The sequence below is a fragment of the Buceros rhinoceros genome, unplaced genomic scaffold (genome assembly GCF_000710305.1).
Source record: "Buceros rhinoceros silvestris isolate BGI_N320 unplaced genomic scaffold, ASM71030v1 scaffold39889, whole genome shotgun sequence".
NCBI classification, from domain to species: domain Eukaryota; kingdom Metazoa; phylum Chordata; class Aves; order Bucerotiformes; family Bucerotidae; genus Buceros; species Buceros rhinoceros.
Window position 1 is genome coordinate 639 of NW_010431640.1, and position 16,958 is coordinate 17,596.

Here is a 16,958-nt window from a genome sequence, read left to right on the forward strand (position 1 = left end):
GTCAGTTGCTGCCGTTTGTTCACAGGGGAAAGGGAACAAACCACTCTGTCAGGGTCAAAGTAAGATGGACTCACCCTGGACACTAAAAATGGAGGGACTCAGCTAAGGGCTGGTTGTGGAGGATACCAACACTGCTAAATACAATCAGAACGGCAAGACACACGGGCATGGAGCAGGGAGCTCCCTACGCCTCCTGACTCAATGCTCCCCAAAAATCGCTACCGGGGCTGGGGCAGTCGCTTGCTTCCACCTGTATTCAGAACATACAAAGTTGACCACTTAAAGCTTTATTGTCATTTGCAATCGTATAAACAAGTGCCGCAGGTCAGTCAATGTCCATCTCGGGCAGCTTCTTCTCTGAGGCCGTGGGGGCAGTGGCAGCAGCGCTGGGCTCGGCAGCTGGGGACCCACCGTTGGCTTCTCCTTGGCCTTCTACTGGTCCATTGGGTTCGGCTGGTTTCTGCTCCTCCTTCGGGAGCTCGACTTTGGGTTTTGGTTTTGTGACTATGGGATTACAAGTACTTGTCAATTCCTACAAAGCACAGAGAAAGAACACCATTAGTAAGTGGGTCATCTACCATCGCTTGTACCATGACCTGCTGCTCAAAGTGGCTGTGGACCACGGCAGATGGACGCTCCAGCTGAGGGCTGATGTTCAAGGTATGTTTAATACCCAACCACTGTCCTGCTGGTACAGATTTCTCACCTCAGTTTTTCTGAGCACAAAGAACAAGAAAAATTCTGCATAATTCACTGTATTTCCATTGAAGACTTACTTTAGTTTTCGCTTGTATATCTTTAGCTTTTATAACAGGGTCCAAGGTGAGACTTCTCTTGTTCTGAAGATTAAGTTTATTGTTCATCCACTCCATAGCTTCGTTTGCACTCTTCTCTACTTTCGCTATGTCTGCTTCGTCGAGATGGTCGAACTGTTCATCCTGCAACAGCCAGATGAGTAGTAGCTGGGCAAGCGCTTCAAACTTTTTGTTCCAAACACCAGAAAGCCCATTATGCCAGAAGGCTGGGCTCATTAGAGCAGCTACACTGATCACCCCCAGCACTGTAACCAGAGGATGGAAGCTCTGCTGCCGCTGGCATGTTCCCTCCATGAGGAAATCAAGACCTGGTTAGAAGACTGGCAGGTTTTCAGGCCACCACCCACTTCTGCAGATCCAGTAACCACCAGGCACCCAGGCTGGCCAGGAGGGTGCAGCAGCCTCCTTACACCTCAGAGAGGGTTTGTACTACTGCCTCGCGTTTGCCAGCAGTGGAGCATGGACATACCTTCGCTTTGAACGCATGGACAGTTTTCATGTAATGTTGAATTTGCTTCCCCAAGTCCTCAAATGCTTTTGGTCTTTCCTCTGATTCTTGAAATCTTGCCTGAATGGGTTGACCCAGAGCCTGAAATGAAGCAGTTACCAAAAACCATGGAGCATCACAACCTTCCCTCCTCCCTCCACCTGGAAGGGCTGCATCTCCCTCAACCCTGTATCGTTACAGGCCTGCAAGTTTTCATGTAATGTTGAATTTGCTTCCCCAAGTCCTCAAATGCTTTTGGTCTTTCCTCTGATTCTTGAAATCTTGCCTGAATGGGTTGACCCAGAGCCTGAAATGAAGCACAGTTACCAAAAACCATGGAGCATCACAACCTTCCCGCCTCCCTCCACCTGGAAGGGCTGCATCTCCCTCAACCCTGTATCGTTACAGGCCTGCAGGAGATCCGCTCCTCAGATACTTCATAAGCAAACAAAGGAATTTGTACCAGTGCCGACCTCTGAACCAGCGACCTACAACAGCTCCCTGCTTGAACAAGCTTCTCTAGGTTTAGTAAATTCCAGGGAGAATGTAAGAGCCACCCACCTTCAGCTCTGCCAGTTTATCAATGTAAATTTGCTTGGGTTGGTCTTCACCATCTTCATAGAGCCAGTTCTCTGTGTCTTCCAGCTTCAGCGTGAACCTATTCCGATCCTGAAGCAACCACACAGAAGAGGAAAGAGACTTCTGTTAGATGGCAGAGGGCAATAAATAGCAGTTGGGTCCTTTCTGGAGAGGTCATGTTTTAAGAATGCAAAGAACTCTGAAACTCTTTATCTTATTTCAGTGGAAAATAATATAAAAACAATAATATAAAAACCAAAATATTCCTTAGTACAGCTCTGTGAGGGAGACCAGGCCTAAGAGCTGTCTGTCACACCCACTGTTTGATCAGTACTCTGGCATAAAAGCCTCTTTTCTTTTTTTTTTAATTCACATGTTCATCATCTCTATACGAGCAAGTCTGAGAGCAGAGTGAATCCTGCCAACTCCCCAGAGCAACCCGTGTCAGCTCTGATGGGGCTCTGCAGACACCTTGCTGGCAAGGCGCCGTCACCGTCAGCAGGGGTTTAGTCACCAGCTCAGAGCAATCCCTCTCACTAACACAATCATCTGACTCACCATTACATTCGCCACACCTCGCTCATTACCCTTCCCTGCTGGAGTGGAGAACACCAGGGATTCAGGCGAGCTGTTCAGATACAGGTGCCCGCGCTGCGCCAGGCTAATCCCCTCCTGTGTTCCTGGCTAGGGTGGGTGGATGAGTGTTTTTAAACTACTCCTAACTATTGACAAAGGGCCAAAACGGCCCAGGCTGCCTCAGAAGGGCTGTGCAAGCACTCCTCATCTGTGAGAGTCCAAAGACACACGCTCTGGCAATGTCTTAACTGTGGCAACTGTTCTGGAGAAGAACACACCACATGTCCTGGTACCCTCTGCTTGCACCGGGGCCATGGTTAGAGGGTGATCTTCACAGCCAGAGAGGTTAAAAGCTGTTCGTCCAACTTAGTCTGGAGATACTGTCTAAGTGAACACAGTGTCTGACACAGGTCAGAGGTAGATAAAATACAACTGTTTGGTGCAGCAAAACACAGCAGAAGACAATCAAGCTACAACACTCACATCTTCACTGACGAACTTCTCGTATATCCCGCAGAGTTTGTCCCTCATATCATACACGTATTCTTCCACGGCATTCTTGGCATCGTTCCTCTCTTTCTCTAGCTTGTCCTGCATTATCATCTTACCCTGTGGACAAATGGGCAAGTCAGCTGGCTAGAAAGCCACTCCCTGGACATTCACTGCCAGCATCCCTTGCTAGCAAGGGCTAAAGTTTGACTAAACATCTCGAAGCGCTGTGGTTTACAGAACCGTTCTAAACACAGCCCATGAACAAAAACTAATTTCACTTTTGGTGGGATGTCCGGTACAGTATGGAACAAACTTACTGCACATGAGGAGCCTTCACCCTGACAGTAGCACCCACTACTGCAGGTGACTTTGCAAGTCACTGCCCTGTGAACACACTCTCCTGTGGAACTCCTCCTCTGTGACAACATGCACCAAACAGGAGGGATGTGCTGTGGCTCCACAGGACAGTGTTGCTCATCTCAGGAAAAAAAATCCTTCTTTTTCAATCTTTGCTTGGTCACCCCTGAACATTAACTACGTTTAACAAACAGCAAAATTCCTGGAGATTAACTGGTGCAATTTTTATCTTGGGCAAGCCAGAGTTTACCTCGTTCTCAATGAATAAGTTCAGCATGTCTTTCCCGATCTGCCACACCAACTGATTCTCAATGGGGAGGTCCACGGTCGTAGTCTTTACTTTTGCCTTCTTGGCTTGGGGAGGCTGATCCACTTTCTTGTCTTTCGAGTCAGCCTGAGAAGTCTACATTAAAGAAATACATTCCAAGTAAAAGCAGCATCACCAGTCACTTCCAGCCGAGCATGCAAGACTTGAACAGATCCCGCATCACCGAGTCAGTGCTCCTCACGGCAGAGCCATGGTCTGTCGTTCTGACACTGCAGCTGCTGCAGTCAGAAGACAGACAGCTCCTGCTCTTCCCCGGGCATGCTGGCCACACACCATGGGTGACAGTACACAGATAGCAGCAGCGCTCTAAGTTACCGACAACTAAAAAAAGATTACTTCTTCCCTACAAAGCAGAGTTCACCAGCTGACAGGACTAGGTCATGGGACAGGCCTGCCGTTACCCACAGCATTCACGTATTTCAAAAGCTCGTCACATCACCAACTGCCAATATATTCACATCTGAGCTGAGCTTCCAGAGCTGTGACAAAGGCAGCAGATATGCTCACACACTACAGATTCTCATCGATCTCCAGAGGAATTCCCTGAGAAATCAATGTTTGTGTTACCTCCATTTCTTCAGCCTCTGCCTTATTTTCAGGTTGGGCCTGCTGCTGTTCTTCCGTCTTCTGCTGCTCTTCCTGGTCTACTTGCATCTTCTGAAATTCAGAGATATTCAATTTGGCATTAACAATGCACATAAAGATCACTGCTTCAGTTCTCAGGCTGATCTCGACACTTAAACCTAATGCTCTTTAGGCAGAAGAGCCAGAATGGAAACTGAAGGAGAGCCTCGACACACGAGTTAAGCTTCTAGTCACTGCCCGGGCAAGCAACACTCCTAACACGGCTAAGAGCTTCAACCACACCACACAGGCCCAGTTTTAGGAGATCTGCCACTGGTGCAACAAGCTTCAATCGGTGCTTGATCACACCTCCATATTTTAGTTGCTGGATGCGTCTACTAAATCCTTACACATCTCAGAACCATCCCAGAACCTGGCAATTGTGCTTCAGCCATTTCCTAGGAAACAAAGAGCAATGACATTTCTAACCTCCTCCTCCTTTGTGTGCTGATCTGTTTCCATAGGCTCTTCATTCTCATCAGATTTCTGAACCTCCACTAAAGATGCACTTGTCACGCTGAAGATGCCGTGGATGTTCACTCTAACTTTGACCTTCACTTTGGAATTGGATCCATCAGTTTGAGGAGTGACCTTCTGAACCAAGAAGTGAGCTGAATAACCCCAGAGAGAAAACAAAACATACCATTAACTCCATCCCTGGGCGTGCAGGCAGACCCGACTGCTGCTGACACATCCCTGCTACGGGCTCAGAGGACAGCAAATCCCACTCAAGCCAAACAACTCAAGTTTTCACTCAGCAGTGCCGGGACACACAGCAATCAGAATTCCCTACAGCGGGCTGCAAAAGCACAGCTCCCAGCGTGCCCCATCCAGGTTTGCTCCAGCATTAGGTTGCTCTTTATTTAGCCTATTTCTCCATAAACCTCGAGTTACTCCACTCACTTTACTGTAAATCTGTGCCTTCGGAAGCCTGTCCCTACAGCACTGGTAGTAGGTTGCACTTTCCAGACTACGTAGTTAGCCAGGAAGAAGTTCTGAAACACGTACAAGACTGTTAAAGCTTAAAGCTACAGAATGGTCTTAACCTATAGCAGGGTCTGGGTACGGCAGCTCCTTGGGAGCGCTGTAGTAGGCCTCCAGGGTGAACGGTTCCTTCCGCAGGAAGGTGAGGACCTTCAGAAATGGAGCAGCATGGTTCTTGGGGAAGACCTCGCAGTCACTGCAAGACAAGAGCTCTCGGTCAATATGGGGAGATGATGCAGCTGAGAATTAACAAAACTATTCCAGATACTCCTGTATCTTACAGGACAGCTTAAGTGACAAGAGTCTGGTGACCCTTTAGGTTAAGATGAGCCCTGCAGCCAGGCAGGAAGTGCTAAACCACTCCCCATCCCTGGCTTTGTTTTCTACTGCCATTAACTTCAGAGAAAAGCAACAAAGCTTGTTCAGTTGGCTTTGCCCTGAAAGGGTTATTTACTCGCCTTGCCATCGGTTAGTCTGAAGCTGTACATAATCATGCGAGAAGACAGAACATCAGGTTTTACCTTAATCCTTCCTCTGCTGGTGAATTCCATCGCAAAGAAATGGGATACGGTATCAAATCTGTGATAGAAAATTCTCTCACTTTGAAAGCCGGAGATAAAATAGCACACTGGAAGAGCACAAGAGCCGCATTAAAACATGCAAACTTCAGCCATACACTAACGTAATTCAGCAAGTAGCTGTTTATGCTCCTCAACGTGTACTAACTCACTAACTAATACTTAACTCCAGGATAAGGGAGAATGACAGGTTTGGGAGCTGCACAACGAGTGCTGGAAGCTCGTATGTCCCCTGCCTCTCCAGGAAAGTGTCACCATCTACTCACTCTAGAAAGGGACCTACAACTGCTTTAATTTAGAGCCACCATGTTTGGCTTGCTGTGGTTAAGCTACTGAATTGTTCTTAGCGCCAAGATGAGAAATCAGAAAACCCTGAGTTACTTTTTAGGGTGACATAGCACCGGGTTTTTTGCATATCATAGCACATTGTTTTTAAGCAGATGCCATAGCTACTTCATGGCACAGATGGAACAGAGCTGTAAACACATATTAAACACCTGAAGAGAGCAATGCGGTGATCAGAGCAAAATTAAGGTGCATTCAAGAGGTGGCAGCACTGGTCACCATGGAGTATTACCTACTGCTGAGGCCATTCCGCAGTGACCGATGCCAGCTCCGGACACAATGTCTGCTAGCAAGAACCAAGGCTTTCTTTTCCACCCATGTTACCAGGCAACTGCCTCATCACGAGTTTCAGTGGTGCTGTAAACACATTTTCCCCCCTGTCTATCCTAGGTCCCCAAAAGAGCCTGGAGAAGACGACATCGTCATAGGAGCTTTATCAGACTCCCAGCCTCCAGGCACAGTAGCAGCAGGGAACATTTCACTTCCACAAGCTGCACTGACCCTCTGAGCTCACACAAACAGCACCAAGGAATCCCTTAAAGCTGCTATCCTCAGTTTTCCACCTGCTTTCCTGAAGCCTATCAAATCCATCCTACAATACACGTGCATTATCTTTCACGTTACCTGTGGTCTCTGGCTCAAACATTTATGGATTTCAACAGAACTTCTCCCAGCTAAAGCAAACAGTGTGTTTTACCTGCAGCGCACAACCTCGCGCAACAGCCTCATCTGCGTTCAAAGTTGTACTGACTTCTTTGCCAAAGAATTTACTGATCTTCTCCTTTACAGCAGGGATTCTTGTGGTACCCCCCACTATCTCTACTGCATAAATATCCTCCTTCTTTAACCCTAGGAAGGAATCAGACAGTTGTAGATTACACATTTTTTTTAGGTGAACATGTCAAACTAAACATTTTTACTAGCCCAGCCATCATTTTAAGCTTGTTCTTGAAGTTTCTAAGCAATAAGAATCTCAGATCTTAGCTTGTGTGAAGTTAGAAGCTAGTTTCTTGCTTAGCAGTTACAATCTGGTGTGCTGCCTTCCTCCGTCCGAGCTCTACCCCCACCCAAAGGAACCCTGTCTTACCAAGGTGTCTCTCTGGGAGCAGAACATGGGACACACACACACACTTACTGGCCTGTTCCAGCACGCTGCGAAGGGGCGGTTCCACTCTTGCAAGGAGCCCATCACACATCTCTAAAAACTTGCTTCTGTTGGAAGAAGCCATAAACAAAGCTGTAGCACACCAGAAGCGAGTTAACACAGCAACTCAACAGGGTGCCAAAACAAAGACGGCCACTGCAGCATTCTCTCCCCACCCAACCCTGGTTTTAAACTTAGGCAGCATGTTCCCCAGACAAAGTTGGTTTTAGCAATCTGGGCACGTTCTGTGTGAAGGCACCATTCAGAGCCCTCAACTCAAGGCCACTGATGACATCTAATCACCCCCATTCCAGACAGTTCCCCTGCATGAGCTCTTGCACTTCCCACCTCCCCCCAGCCCCAAGAACTGGTAGTTTATACTCGGTTTCTCCCCTGACTGGAGGGCTTTCAGGGCTAGCTCTGTAGAAGCGTAAGCGGTACCTGTTCATTGTTCCGGAGACATCGATGTCATTCATGAAGCACTCGATGTTCATTGGGAGATCAGAGGCATTAGCGCTCATCAGCTTTTTCAGCTTCTCACATTCCTGGTACAGCCTCAACAATGCTCGGATCTTGGACTTTATGTCTAGTTTGTATTTCTTTCCAAATTCTTCACAAAAGTATTCGACTAACACCTCATCAAACTTCCTGCCTCCAAGTGTCGTGTCAAATGACGTAGCAAGAACCTTAAAAAACAGAACTCTTCAGTAACAGTACAGTTTGTCACTCCCGCAGTGAGAACAACCGGTAGCTAACATCCCAGAACTGCTTTGTTCAAATAGAGCTGTTTAAATCAAAGCAAGCAGCGTAACACTGCTATGGAGGAAGTATTACACCAGTGCACCCACCAGAGCAAAAATCCAGTACAGCTCATCTGTATTCTGCCATCACCAGTGAGAAGGTTCTTTTCATCGGCCTTGTCTAGACGTCTAACCTCCTGTGAACGGCAAAGCCACGTCCCACACTCACCTCTCCTGCTCCATGCTGGCAACAGTTAAGCTGTTCTCTTGCATTTCAGAGCAATCTAGGTAGCAACTGCACCACTAGCAACTCATAGCTTACATGGATGGCAACTGCACTCTTACACATCCACAAATTCCACAGAGATTCCGGACCTCTTTGGGACTGGCTAATTCTCACGAGCTGCAGAACACACACACAACGGCCACAGGCTCTTGGAGACAAAAACCCATCTGCTATGTCAAATGCTAAAAAGCAGCCTTGGGCCCCCAGCCTTCCTGTGACAAGGTGATGCTTTTAGAAGACGTTTAGGAAGACAGGGCATGGCTCAGCACCACGATCTGTTCAGGACTTGTGCTGTGAGCAGAGCAGAGCCTCCACACTCAGCTTCGCCACCATCAGTTTGAATCATATCCCAGCTTAATATTTGATGCCTCATAAGGGTGGAACACACTCACACCAAACTAAAAATAAAACATGGAGAGTAAATGTGATTAACTCTTGCAAATAGGTGCTCATTTCTGGTGAGGGAATTACCTGCTGCCAACACCCATGGCCCATCCACCTCAGCCAATTCTGCTCTTTAACCAGACCGAACTTAATTCTTTTTTTGAGGAATTGAGATCAGTAACATAGGCCATTATCCTCTGTGCTCTCAGGTGAGGTTTCACCTCTCCACTCTTGACTGCCTTGCTGCCCAGCTTTCTGTTCTACGCTCAAAATCGTCCCTTCAGCACTTCTATCGTTTCAAAGTTTAAGAGATGAATCTGAGAGAAACACGAAGTAGATCATGTTCCTCACCTGAGGAAACTACGTATCTCATGTTTTCAGAGCTCCTCATTTCACCACCCCACACTTTGAATTTATGCTTGTTTCTTCAGCTGATTAAGAGAAACTTATTGGAACCACCAAGTCCACAGCGCAAGAGGAGAAAAGCCAGCTGCCAAATACTGGTATTTGCTGGCAAACAGTCACACTTGGCAGCGTGCACCTCAGAGTGCACTGCAACTTGCTCAGCTCCCTCTCGCAGCTTAAAGCTATTACGAATGTTTTCAGCCTTTTACATGAGCACCACAGTGAGCGTTAAGAAATGTTTGTCCCCTCCACCGTTGTAGGAATTCCTGTTTTAATGCCAGATCTCACAACTGGACTAGAGTATTGAGAGCAGCATCCAGTCAGATATGAATCTCCGCACAGATTGTCTGCTCCAGGGTTTTTATTCTCTGCTAAATTCTGCTGATTAAGGCATGGTTGCTTCCTCCACATACTGCTCAGCAGCTCCCTGCCCTACTTTGAATTCCTAACCAAGTGCAATTTTAAGACTATGAACCGAGCTGTCTGGACCCAGTTCTGCAGAGCTGGGCCAGGGAGCCTGTCACGGGCCACATGTGCACTGATGAGAGTTCTATGGCAATTAAAATGGATGCGGAACAGATTGTTTACTTTCAGCTTTCCTTTGTTGAATGCACAGACAGAAACTTGATATGCAGAATGCCCCATATCCACAAACACAACATTCCGTGGCTTCTCTTCCAAGGCAGGCAGGTCTTGCTTATAGATTCCATATGCAAGGGCAACTACACAGAAACAAGAGTTGGAGAGGACAGTTAGGGCATTTTGGTTTGCAACTTCTTCAGAAGTAAGTAGTACATCACTAAACAGCACGAGCATTTCATCTTACTTTTCAAGCTACAGAAACTTGTTAAACAAAATTCCCAGTGCTAAAGGAACATGGAAGAACAGCAAACAGTATTAGCCCCTCCTAGTAGCTGCATTAAAACAGAGACTCAAGAAATGTCTGTATGTCTCTATAAAGCAGTGAAGAAACAGACCAGAGCTTCAGAAACTTCTGATCAGCTGATCTATTTTAGGTTTACGAAACCAAAGGACATGGATCAGTGACAGATTAAAAGCTCTATCTAATAAACCCACAATATTAAGCAAGGGAGAGGAAGGAAGGAAGGAATTACCCGCAGTTGTTTCGTTCATCAGTCTCAGGCAGTTGAGCCCAGCAATCTGTGTCGCATCCATCACAGATCTCCTTTCTGCATCCGTGTAGAAAGAAGGGACCTGCAGGAAGATCAGACAGCCAACATGAACACCTAGAAGAGCATCTGAGCAAATAGTTACAACACATGTGTCCAGAGAGCAGGTCGGTGCAGCACACAGTTGAGCACCCTTCGGGTCAGTTGTGAGAGGGGAAAAGCAGAGGAAACATTACAGGAAGACAAAGTTACTTTTTTGTGAATCTTTTTCCATTCCCTCTCACAAACCACTCGTTTTAAGAGCAAAAAACCAGAAAAAGGGATCAAATGTTATTTCTGCTGCTAATTAGCATCAATTTAAGACATTTTACTGTTAATGAAGCCAGTCTAGTTTTGGAGAGACATGACTGAGATGCAGTTTTAAAGAGAAGAGACAAATACCTGAATGTTTCAGTTTAATGGGAATTTACTGCTGCAATCATTTCACTTGATGACAACCACCAAATACCCAAGACTCACTACTGTCCCATACTTACAGAGACGACACAGTCCACGACAGGCTTCTTCAGCGCATTCTCAGCAGTCTCTTTTAGCTTGGTGAGAAGCATTCCTGTCACCTGCTCAATAGTAAAGTTTCTTTCTTCTTCCATATACATGGCCTTTAAACAGAAATAGTGTACATGCACGTTACACCACAGTAAAAACCACACACTACAAACATGAGGAACACGCAAGAAACAGCTTTTACTAACAGCAAGTTTGAAAAGTAGCGCAGCTCTGGCGAGCCTTCCGACAGCCTGGCTGCTGAGCGGCTGTGCCAGCACAGCAGCGCTGCAAGGCACACTGCAGAACCAACTGACCACACTGCTCTGGCCACAGGTACTTTTATTTTTTTAATCCCGACTGCTAGACAAGCCTGGGATGCCTTCCTCCCTCCCAGTGTGGAGGAAGGTAATTAGTCACTGCTAAAATTACAATCAGAAGTGCAGCTATTGTTGAAAAAGACCAATTGTCACCATTTCACCTGAAGGACTAAGCTGACATCTTACACCCCTGCAGTATCTGGACAGCAGCTGAAGAACTACTCCAGTCAAGTCGCTTGTCTTCCACACTCACCACGGAATGCAGGAAAAGAGCGCTGCTGAAACAGTTTGTGTGGGACCAGCTTTGCCAGGCAGAGAAACTGTAACTAAAGTCGGTCTCACTAACACTGGCGAGACCATTTGCCTTTTATTCCCTAAGACTTTCCATTCACAAGAGGACAGAAGCTACAGCCAGCAGAGTCAAAACACAGAGATAGAAGGATACCTTATCAGTTTCCTTCCCTGGCTCTCTGTCAAATAGGCCAGGCTTACCTTGATGCCAGTGGAGCCTGTCGGCAGCTGGACAAGTTCATAGGCAAGGCTTGCTTTTTCAGCTTGAACAAAGGGATCTGAGAATGCACGACCATGAAATCTTTTAAAACTTTGTACTGTATTCTTTGCATTTGAAATAACCTAGAGGAAAAGAAATCTTTAATAAACGAGTCAGGGGAACATCTGCATTTCAAACAGAAGTCAGAGTCTGGTTCTCAGGCTTCTCTCGCCAGAGTATTTTTGTCATCTGTATCTGAATGGTATCCAGGCAGTTGCTAGAAGGCATCTTCCCTCCGAGCGCTCAGGTATCCTACAGGAATCTGAGACTGATAATGAAATGTATGCTAGAAAACCGAGCCATGATGCTATCCACAAGTGATTCAAACAGCACTCGATTTTCCTGGTGTGCGTGCAGGACACTTGAAAACATCAGCAATGTGTCTTCCCCGTCTCCTTCTGCCCTGCCTTTCCAGCACAGCCAGAAACTGCACAAACGGAACAAGCACATGGATGTAAACTCCAGTCTGGGTTCATCACACGCACATGACAGATATTTCTCACAGAACAGCTCAAAGACCTTGTCATGAAGCTTTAAAAAGTCACCAGGGCCCCAAGATGATTCTGTTGAGTTGACTGAACTGACGAGAGGTAGATTGTCTTTAATAGCACAGATCAGTGCGGATGGAGGAGTGAAAAATCATCACAGCTAGGTTTCACATTCTGCAAGTAAACTTAATTCTTCCATTTTCCATCAGAGCAAGCCACATACTGGAGAAAACCCAGTAACTGACCTGCAGACAAGCACTGTTCCCAGGAACATTCACCTGTGATTCGGTTTTGGCCAATGGCTACTTCCTACGTAACCTGGTTTTGATTTGCTGTACCTTTACCTTCTGCAGGACATACCTCATCTCTACTGGATCTCTGTATCAATGAATTTAAGCTAAGCGGACACTCAATTCCAGAAAAAACATCTGCATTTAGTTCTAGTACAGCTCTTCTGTTCTTAAATAACATGACAGTGTCCAGTCATTTTTGTATTCTAGATAATGAATCTTCACACATCTCTAGGTATTTTAGGCTAAGAAAAACCAAGTGTTTGAATAGTCACCTCCTGTAGAGGACTTAAAAAAAAGTCACGTTTTATAGGGGTTTCACAGCAACACAAGATACGATACAGCAGGACCCAAATGTCACAAGCAGGACAAATCAGCTTAACTTCTTCTCAGTCCTTAAATCTTATTGCCCTGCCTACACCAACAGAACCTCAAAGTACAAGCCGGAACGCCTAAGAGAGATATTTAGGTTGTAATTCAACCACAAGGAGTCGAGAAAGCTCTACCTATATAGACACTCAAGCATGCCTCCTTCCTGCCAGAGCTGTGCACTTAATGGAGTTCCAGCGATGCAGCCACATAATTAAATGCCATCCTAACACACAGGAACCGGAAGGAGCTAAGGCAGGATGAAACACTACTGCCTGGCTTTAGCATTTACATTTGCAACCTAAAAATAAATCAGAGTGTCCCAGAATCTCTTCAGAGGGCACATTTCACTGCGTGCAACGAGCAGCCCTGATTTCTGTCCAGGATGACGGAGCAGTGTTAGGGGCTGAACAGCTGAATGAAGCTCAGCTGTTCATTACCGTTACAGAGGCACTAGACAGCAGCTCAGAGACATCTGTCATCTTCGGGACAAAAAGCACACCCTGCCAGGCTGGTTTCTGACTTGGGAAGTTGCCTCTACCCAAGCCGCAGCTCACCTGGCTTTTAGCCGCAGCGCCAATGGAGCGGTTCTTGGGTCCAAAGGAGATACACGATCTGCAACGAGAAGAAAGACTTCCAGTTACTGAGTGATGGGTAGAACTGCACTGTGCATCTTTGTGTTGAAGTGCTGGTCACCTTAACTAGACTAGAGAGGTTTTAAACAGTGTTTGGTCCATGAAGAAAGTCACTGCAATATTTGCGTGGAATGTTCTGTGAATTCTGGAAAGAAACAAACACTCAAGCTCAGTCCAACTCGCAACACTCCTCACTGCAGCACAGCACGAAACCCAAAGCTGTTCATGCTACTTCAAGTTCTACACCTAAGTAGTAGCTGGGTAGATGCCCTTTACCTCAAGAACTGCTCATACACCTCAGCCACTCAAAGGCAAGTTGTTCCCTAATAGCACAGGAAACAGTTGGCTGTTCAGAAAAAATACAGGAGGTAAATCAGATATTAAGAAAATAGTTCAAACATGTCTGTACCAAATCCTAACTAAACTTTTCCAGTTTTAAAGCAAACCCTTCAAGAGCAGGAAGAAAGATCCTGCAGAGGAAGACTGATGTTTATGAGTTTCACCTGTACTCACTGAAAGAATGTGGATTACAGAAAGAAAACCCATCATCTACTCCAAACCGCTTTGTGACAGTTTGCAGTTGTGGAAAAGACAGAATAAAAAAATTTCTCCTTTTTGGAGAAATTCCTAGTCCCGTGAAGCCTCTTGATTTATGGACCTAACAAACGGAGAAGCCCCAAAGAAATTCCACCCAGCCCTCTAACCCGAGTGCCTCATGCCACCGAGGTAAACTGACTGGGGCAGGGGGAGCACCGCTCGTAGTCTATAGGTCTGTACTACCCACACAGCACCCTGGCAGTGAGGTTTAGCTGCTCTCTAGGCAGTGGGTCAAGAACCAGCTTTACAGCAGGGTTATGCCACAGGGCTGCCACAAGAAGCAAACTCCAGCTCAGCCGCAGGGTTAGAACTGGTTTCCAGACAGAGGCTGTTGAAAGTGGAGTGAAGACTCGATAATACGATTGCACTGGTTTTCTATCTTCTTCCAATTTATTAATAGCTTAACAAATGAAACAAAGCTCACCCTAAAGCACATGTTGCAATGCAGAATTAACATTTCTAAATGAATCTGTTCTTTGAAACAGCTACTCAAGGGATTACTCAACCAAGAGTGAGGAAGTTCTGTGCTCCGCAGACCCCAAGGGTCACACGAAGGGAACAGGAGCTGCAGAGCCCACAGCTCAAATCTCACGAGCCCCAAGCAGGAGGCTGGTTATTAATTTACTCTGGTCTCCAAAAAGGAATGAGCACATGGACATGAACTGCTGCTTTGCTCCTGTACCAAAAAAATCCAGCTACTTCACTGCTAAATTCACAGCCACCAGGCCCCATTCACCACAACCCCACTGATCTGAATCACAGAACTCTTTAGATCTGATAGGCTAAAGTTCAAGGTAGAACTCTAGACTGTACACAGGGAGTAAGGCCCTGATGTGCATACATTCTTCTTACACATGCTCGGCTTTATCAACAGGCAAGTGTCAATGAGGAGCTGCAGCTGGACAGACGGGATGGCTCTGCTTGACTCCACTTCTTCCCTCTCCCTGTTCCAACCCTTCTCCCAGTTAACTCTGGCTCCAGACCCAGTCCTGGGGAGCCACAGAGGGACCCCTGGCAGAGGTACATTCATCTGGGAAGAGGGAGGGAGGGAAGGCAGGAAGGATTTCCAGCCAGTCTCCAGCTTCCTAAGGTCACTCACAGCTATTTTACTTAATCCAAGTCTCTTCAGGCTATGGAGATAATAAAACTATCTTACTTGTCTTCGCCCTCTTGGTTTTTTTTTTTAATGGCTTTCTCTCTACCCTTCTCCATTTTAAGAATATCAGATCCAAAAGCACTGCTTTTGGATACACAAGCTCAAGTTTTACAAATTCTGGAAGAATCCAAGTAGAGAGCCGAGAGGAGATGCAGTGGAGGTATCACCCATGCCACTGAACCCAGAGCAGCGTATTAAGGAGCACTCACTTCACTAACGTAAACAATTACAGGAACACCTCTCTGCTCCTCCCTCCCAAAAGCTGGAGGTCACCACAGAAGCCATAAAATAGCAGTTCACTGTGACCACGGGCCAATTCCTGAGGAACCCTGTGACACCACCTTGCTCAACACCCCCCAGAGCTCCCTGTGCAGGAAAGCTAAGCACTGATGGTTTGAATTGGGCTTTCTGTTCCCAGGACAGACCCTTGAAAGTCATTAAGAATGTCCTTTAACAGACGGGTTTGCTTACAGGATGGCTTTCTGTGTCCCTCAGAACAGAATCTGGAGATTACGTCCTGTTAAAAACTCTGCTGTTTCCACTCTGGTAATCTTCTTCCAATTTCACTTCAGTCACTCATAACTGAATTACTTCCTGAAAGCTCTGCTGTGTCAGGTATTTTATATAACTCATCTTCAGTGAGTGAGATTTACGCTCGTATCTCAAATATACATAAGCAGAACTTCAACTCTGTGGCCCAGATAACTTGAGCTATTAGAAGAGTGCTTTTACATGAAATGTTTTACACTACATATTTTCCTAGTACATCTAGCCTCTAAACTTCCATATTACTGAGAACACTTAAGAGACTAGTCCTTACTCTAGCACATGTACTGAATTAAAGATTTCCTTCTCCCTTTATTCACTGCTTAAGAGGCAAGCAAACAGAGCTGAGGTATTGTCTAATGAGACACAAGGTCATTTTATGCCTCTAGTCTTCTAAAACAGAATTCTAGGTGAAGAACCTAGAATTAAAACAGAATTAAGGCAGTACAATTGTCTCACCAGGATGGGAATTTACTTTAGCATCCGCCTAAAATAAAGCTGTATCACAACATACAGTAAGCTGGAGAAACGCTTTTCAGCTTCCCAAACAGTTCCCCGCTGGCTCTGATGCACTGATCCTCTTCCACCTTTCTTTTGCAATTCATTCTTCGACAGTTTTATCCCAGTCAGCCCTCTCTTCTTCACGAGTTTTATCACAAACAGGCAACGCGCACTCTTGTGCCGGGAGGCCTAGCTATGCGGGCAGGGTAGAGCACACCGTGCAGAGTGACCGGCCTCGGGTCCGAGCTCGCCAGCAACCTGCGGGGTTAGTCAGTGCCCTTCCGCGGCAGCCGATGTCCGACCCTGCACTGCTCACACCCCACCCCTCCACCCGGGCACTTGTCAGTCCGGGGGCTAGCTTCAGGCGACAGTGAAGAGACCCAGTGCTCGAAACCAGAGCAGATTTTTGGAGTCCTCGCTGAACAAAGAGCCACACAGGCTGGAGGGAAGGCTGCTAAGTAGCTTTTCTACGCTGTGACCCATCGGCAGGCCAAGGAGCTAAGCCCAGCTCCTCAGCCCGGCTGTGCTGGGGGAACGAGGACCTGAACTGCAGGAGAACAAACCGGTACGTCACAACACGGTGGAGAAGTGTTTCGGAAACGAAGCGCAGTCACTTCCCCCAGCCAAAGACACGAGTGTTTCTTCTTTTATTCACGGCCCCCATCCTTTCGATCAACGCGGCCCTGCCCCAGGGAGGACAAACTGGTCA

General features: G+C 46.6%; 1 protein-coding gene across 1 annotated transcript; it reads right to left on the reverse strand.

The window, feature by feature from the left end:
- Positions 1 to 273: 273 nt before the first annotated feature.
- Positions 274 to 13,422, reverse strand: HSPA4 (heat shock 70kDa protein 4). Its single transcript, XM_010143480.1, has 18 exons — positions 13,372 to 13,422; positions 11,610 to 11,750; positions 10,791 to 10,913; positions 10,240 to 10,339; positions 9,713 to 9,846; positions 7,751 to 7,995; positions 7,301 to 7,377; positions 6,863 to 7,014; positions 5,764 to 5,870; positions 5,305 to 5,438; positions 4,688 to 4,869; positions 4,202 to 4,291; positions 3,557 to 3,709; positions 2,941 to 3,066; positions 1,864 to 1,971; positions 1,285 to 1,404; positions 777 to 938; positions 274 to 532 (listed from the first exon to the last, which is right to left on the reverse strand). Exons 3-18 carry the CDS (start codon positions 10,908 to 10,910, stop codon positions 326 to 328), a joined length of 2,217 nt encoding a protein of 738 aa, XP_010141782.1. The 5' UTR covers positions 10,911 to 10,913; positions 11,610 to 11,750; positions 13,372 to 13,422; the 3' UTR covers positions 274 to 325.
- Positions 13,423 to 16,958: the final 3,536 nt, after the last annotated feature.

Excerpts from the sequence above, each read along its gene's own strand:
- HSPA4 (XM_010143480.1), bottom strand. The coding sequence starts at position 10,910 with ATGTATATGGAAGAAGAAAGAAACTTTACTATTGAGCAGGTGACAGGA. Across the intron at positions 5,871-6,862 it reads CGCGAGGTTGTGCGCTGCAG|TGTGCTATTTTATCTCCGGC; the intron begins GTAAAACACACT and ends GTGCTCTTCCAG. Across the intron at positions 5,439-5,763 it reads CCAGCAGAGGAAGGATTAAG|TGACTGCGAGGTCTTCCCCA; the intron begins GTAAAACCTGAT and ends CTTGTCTTGCAG.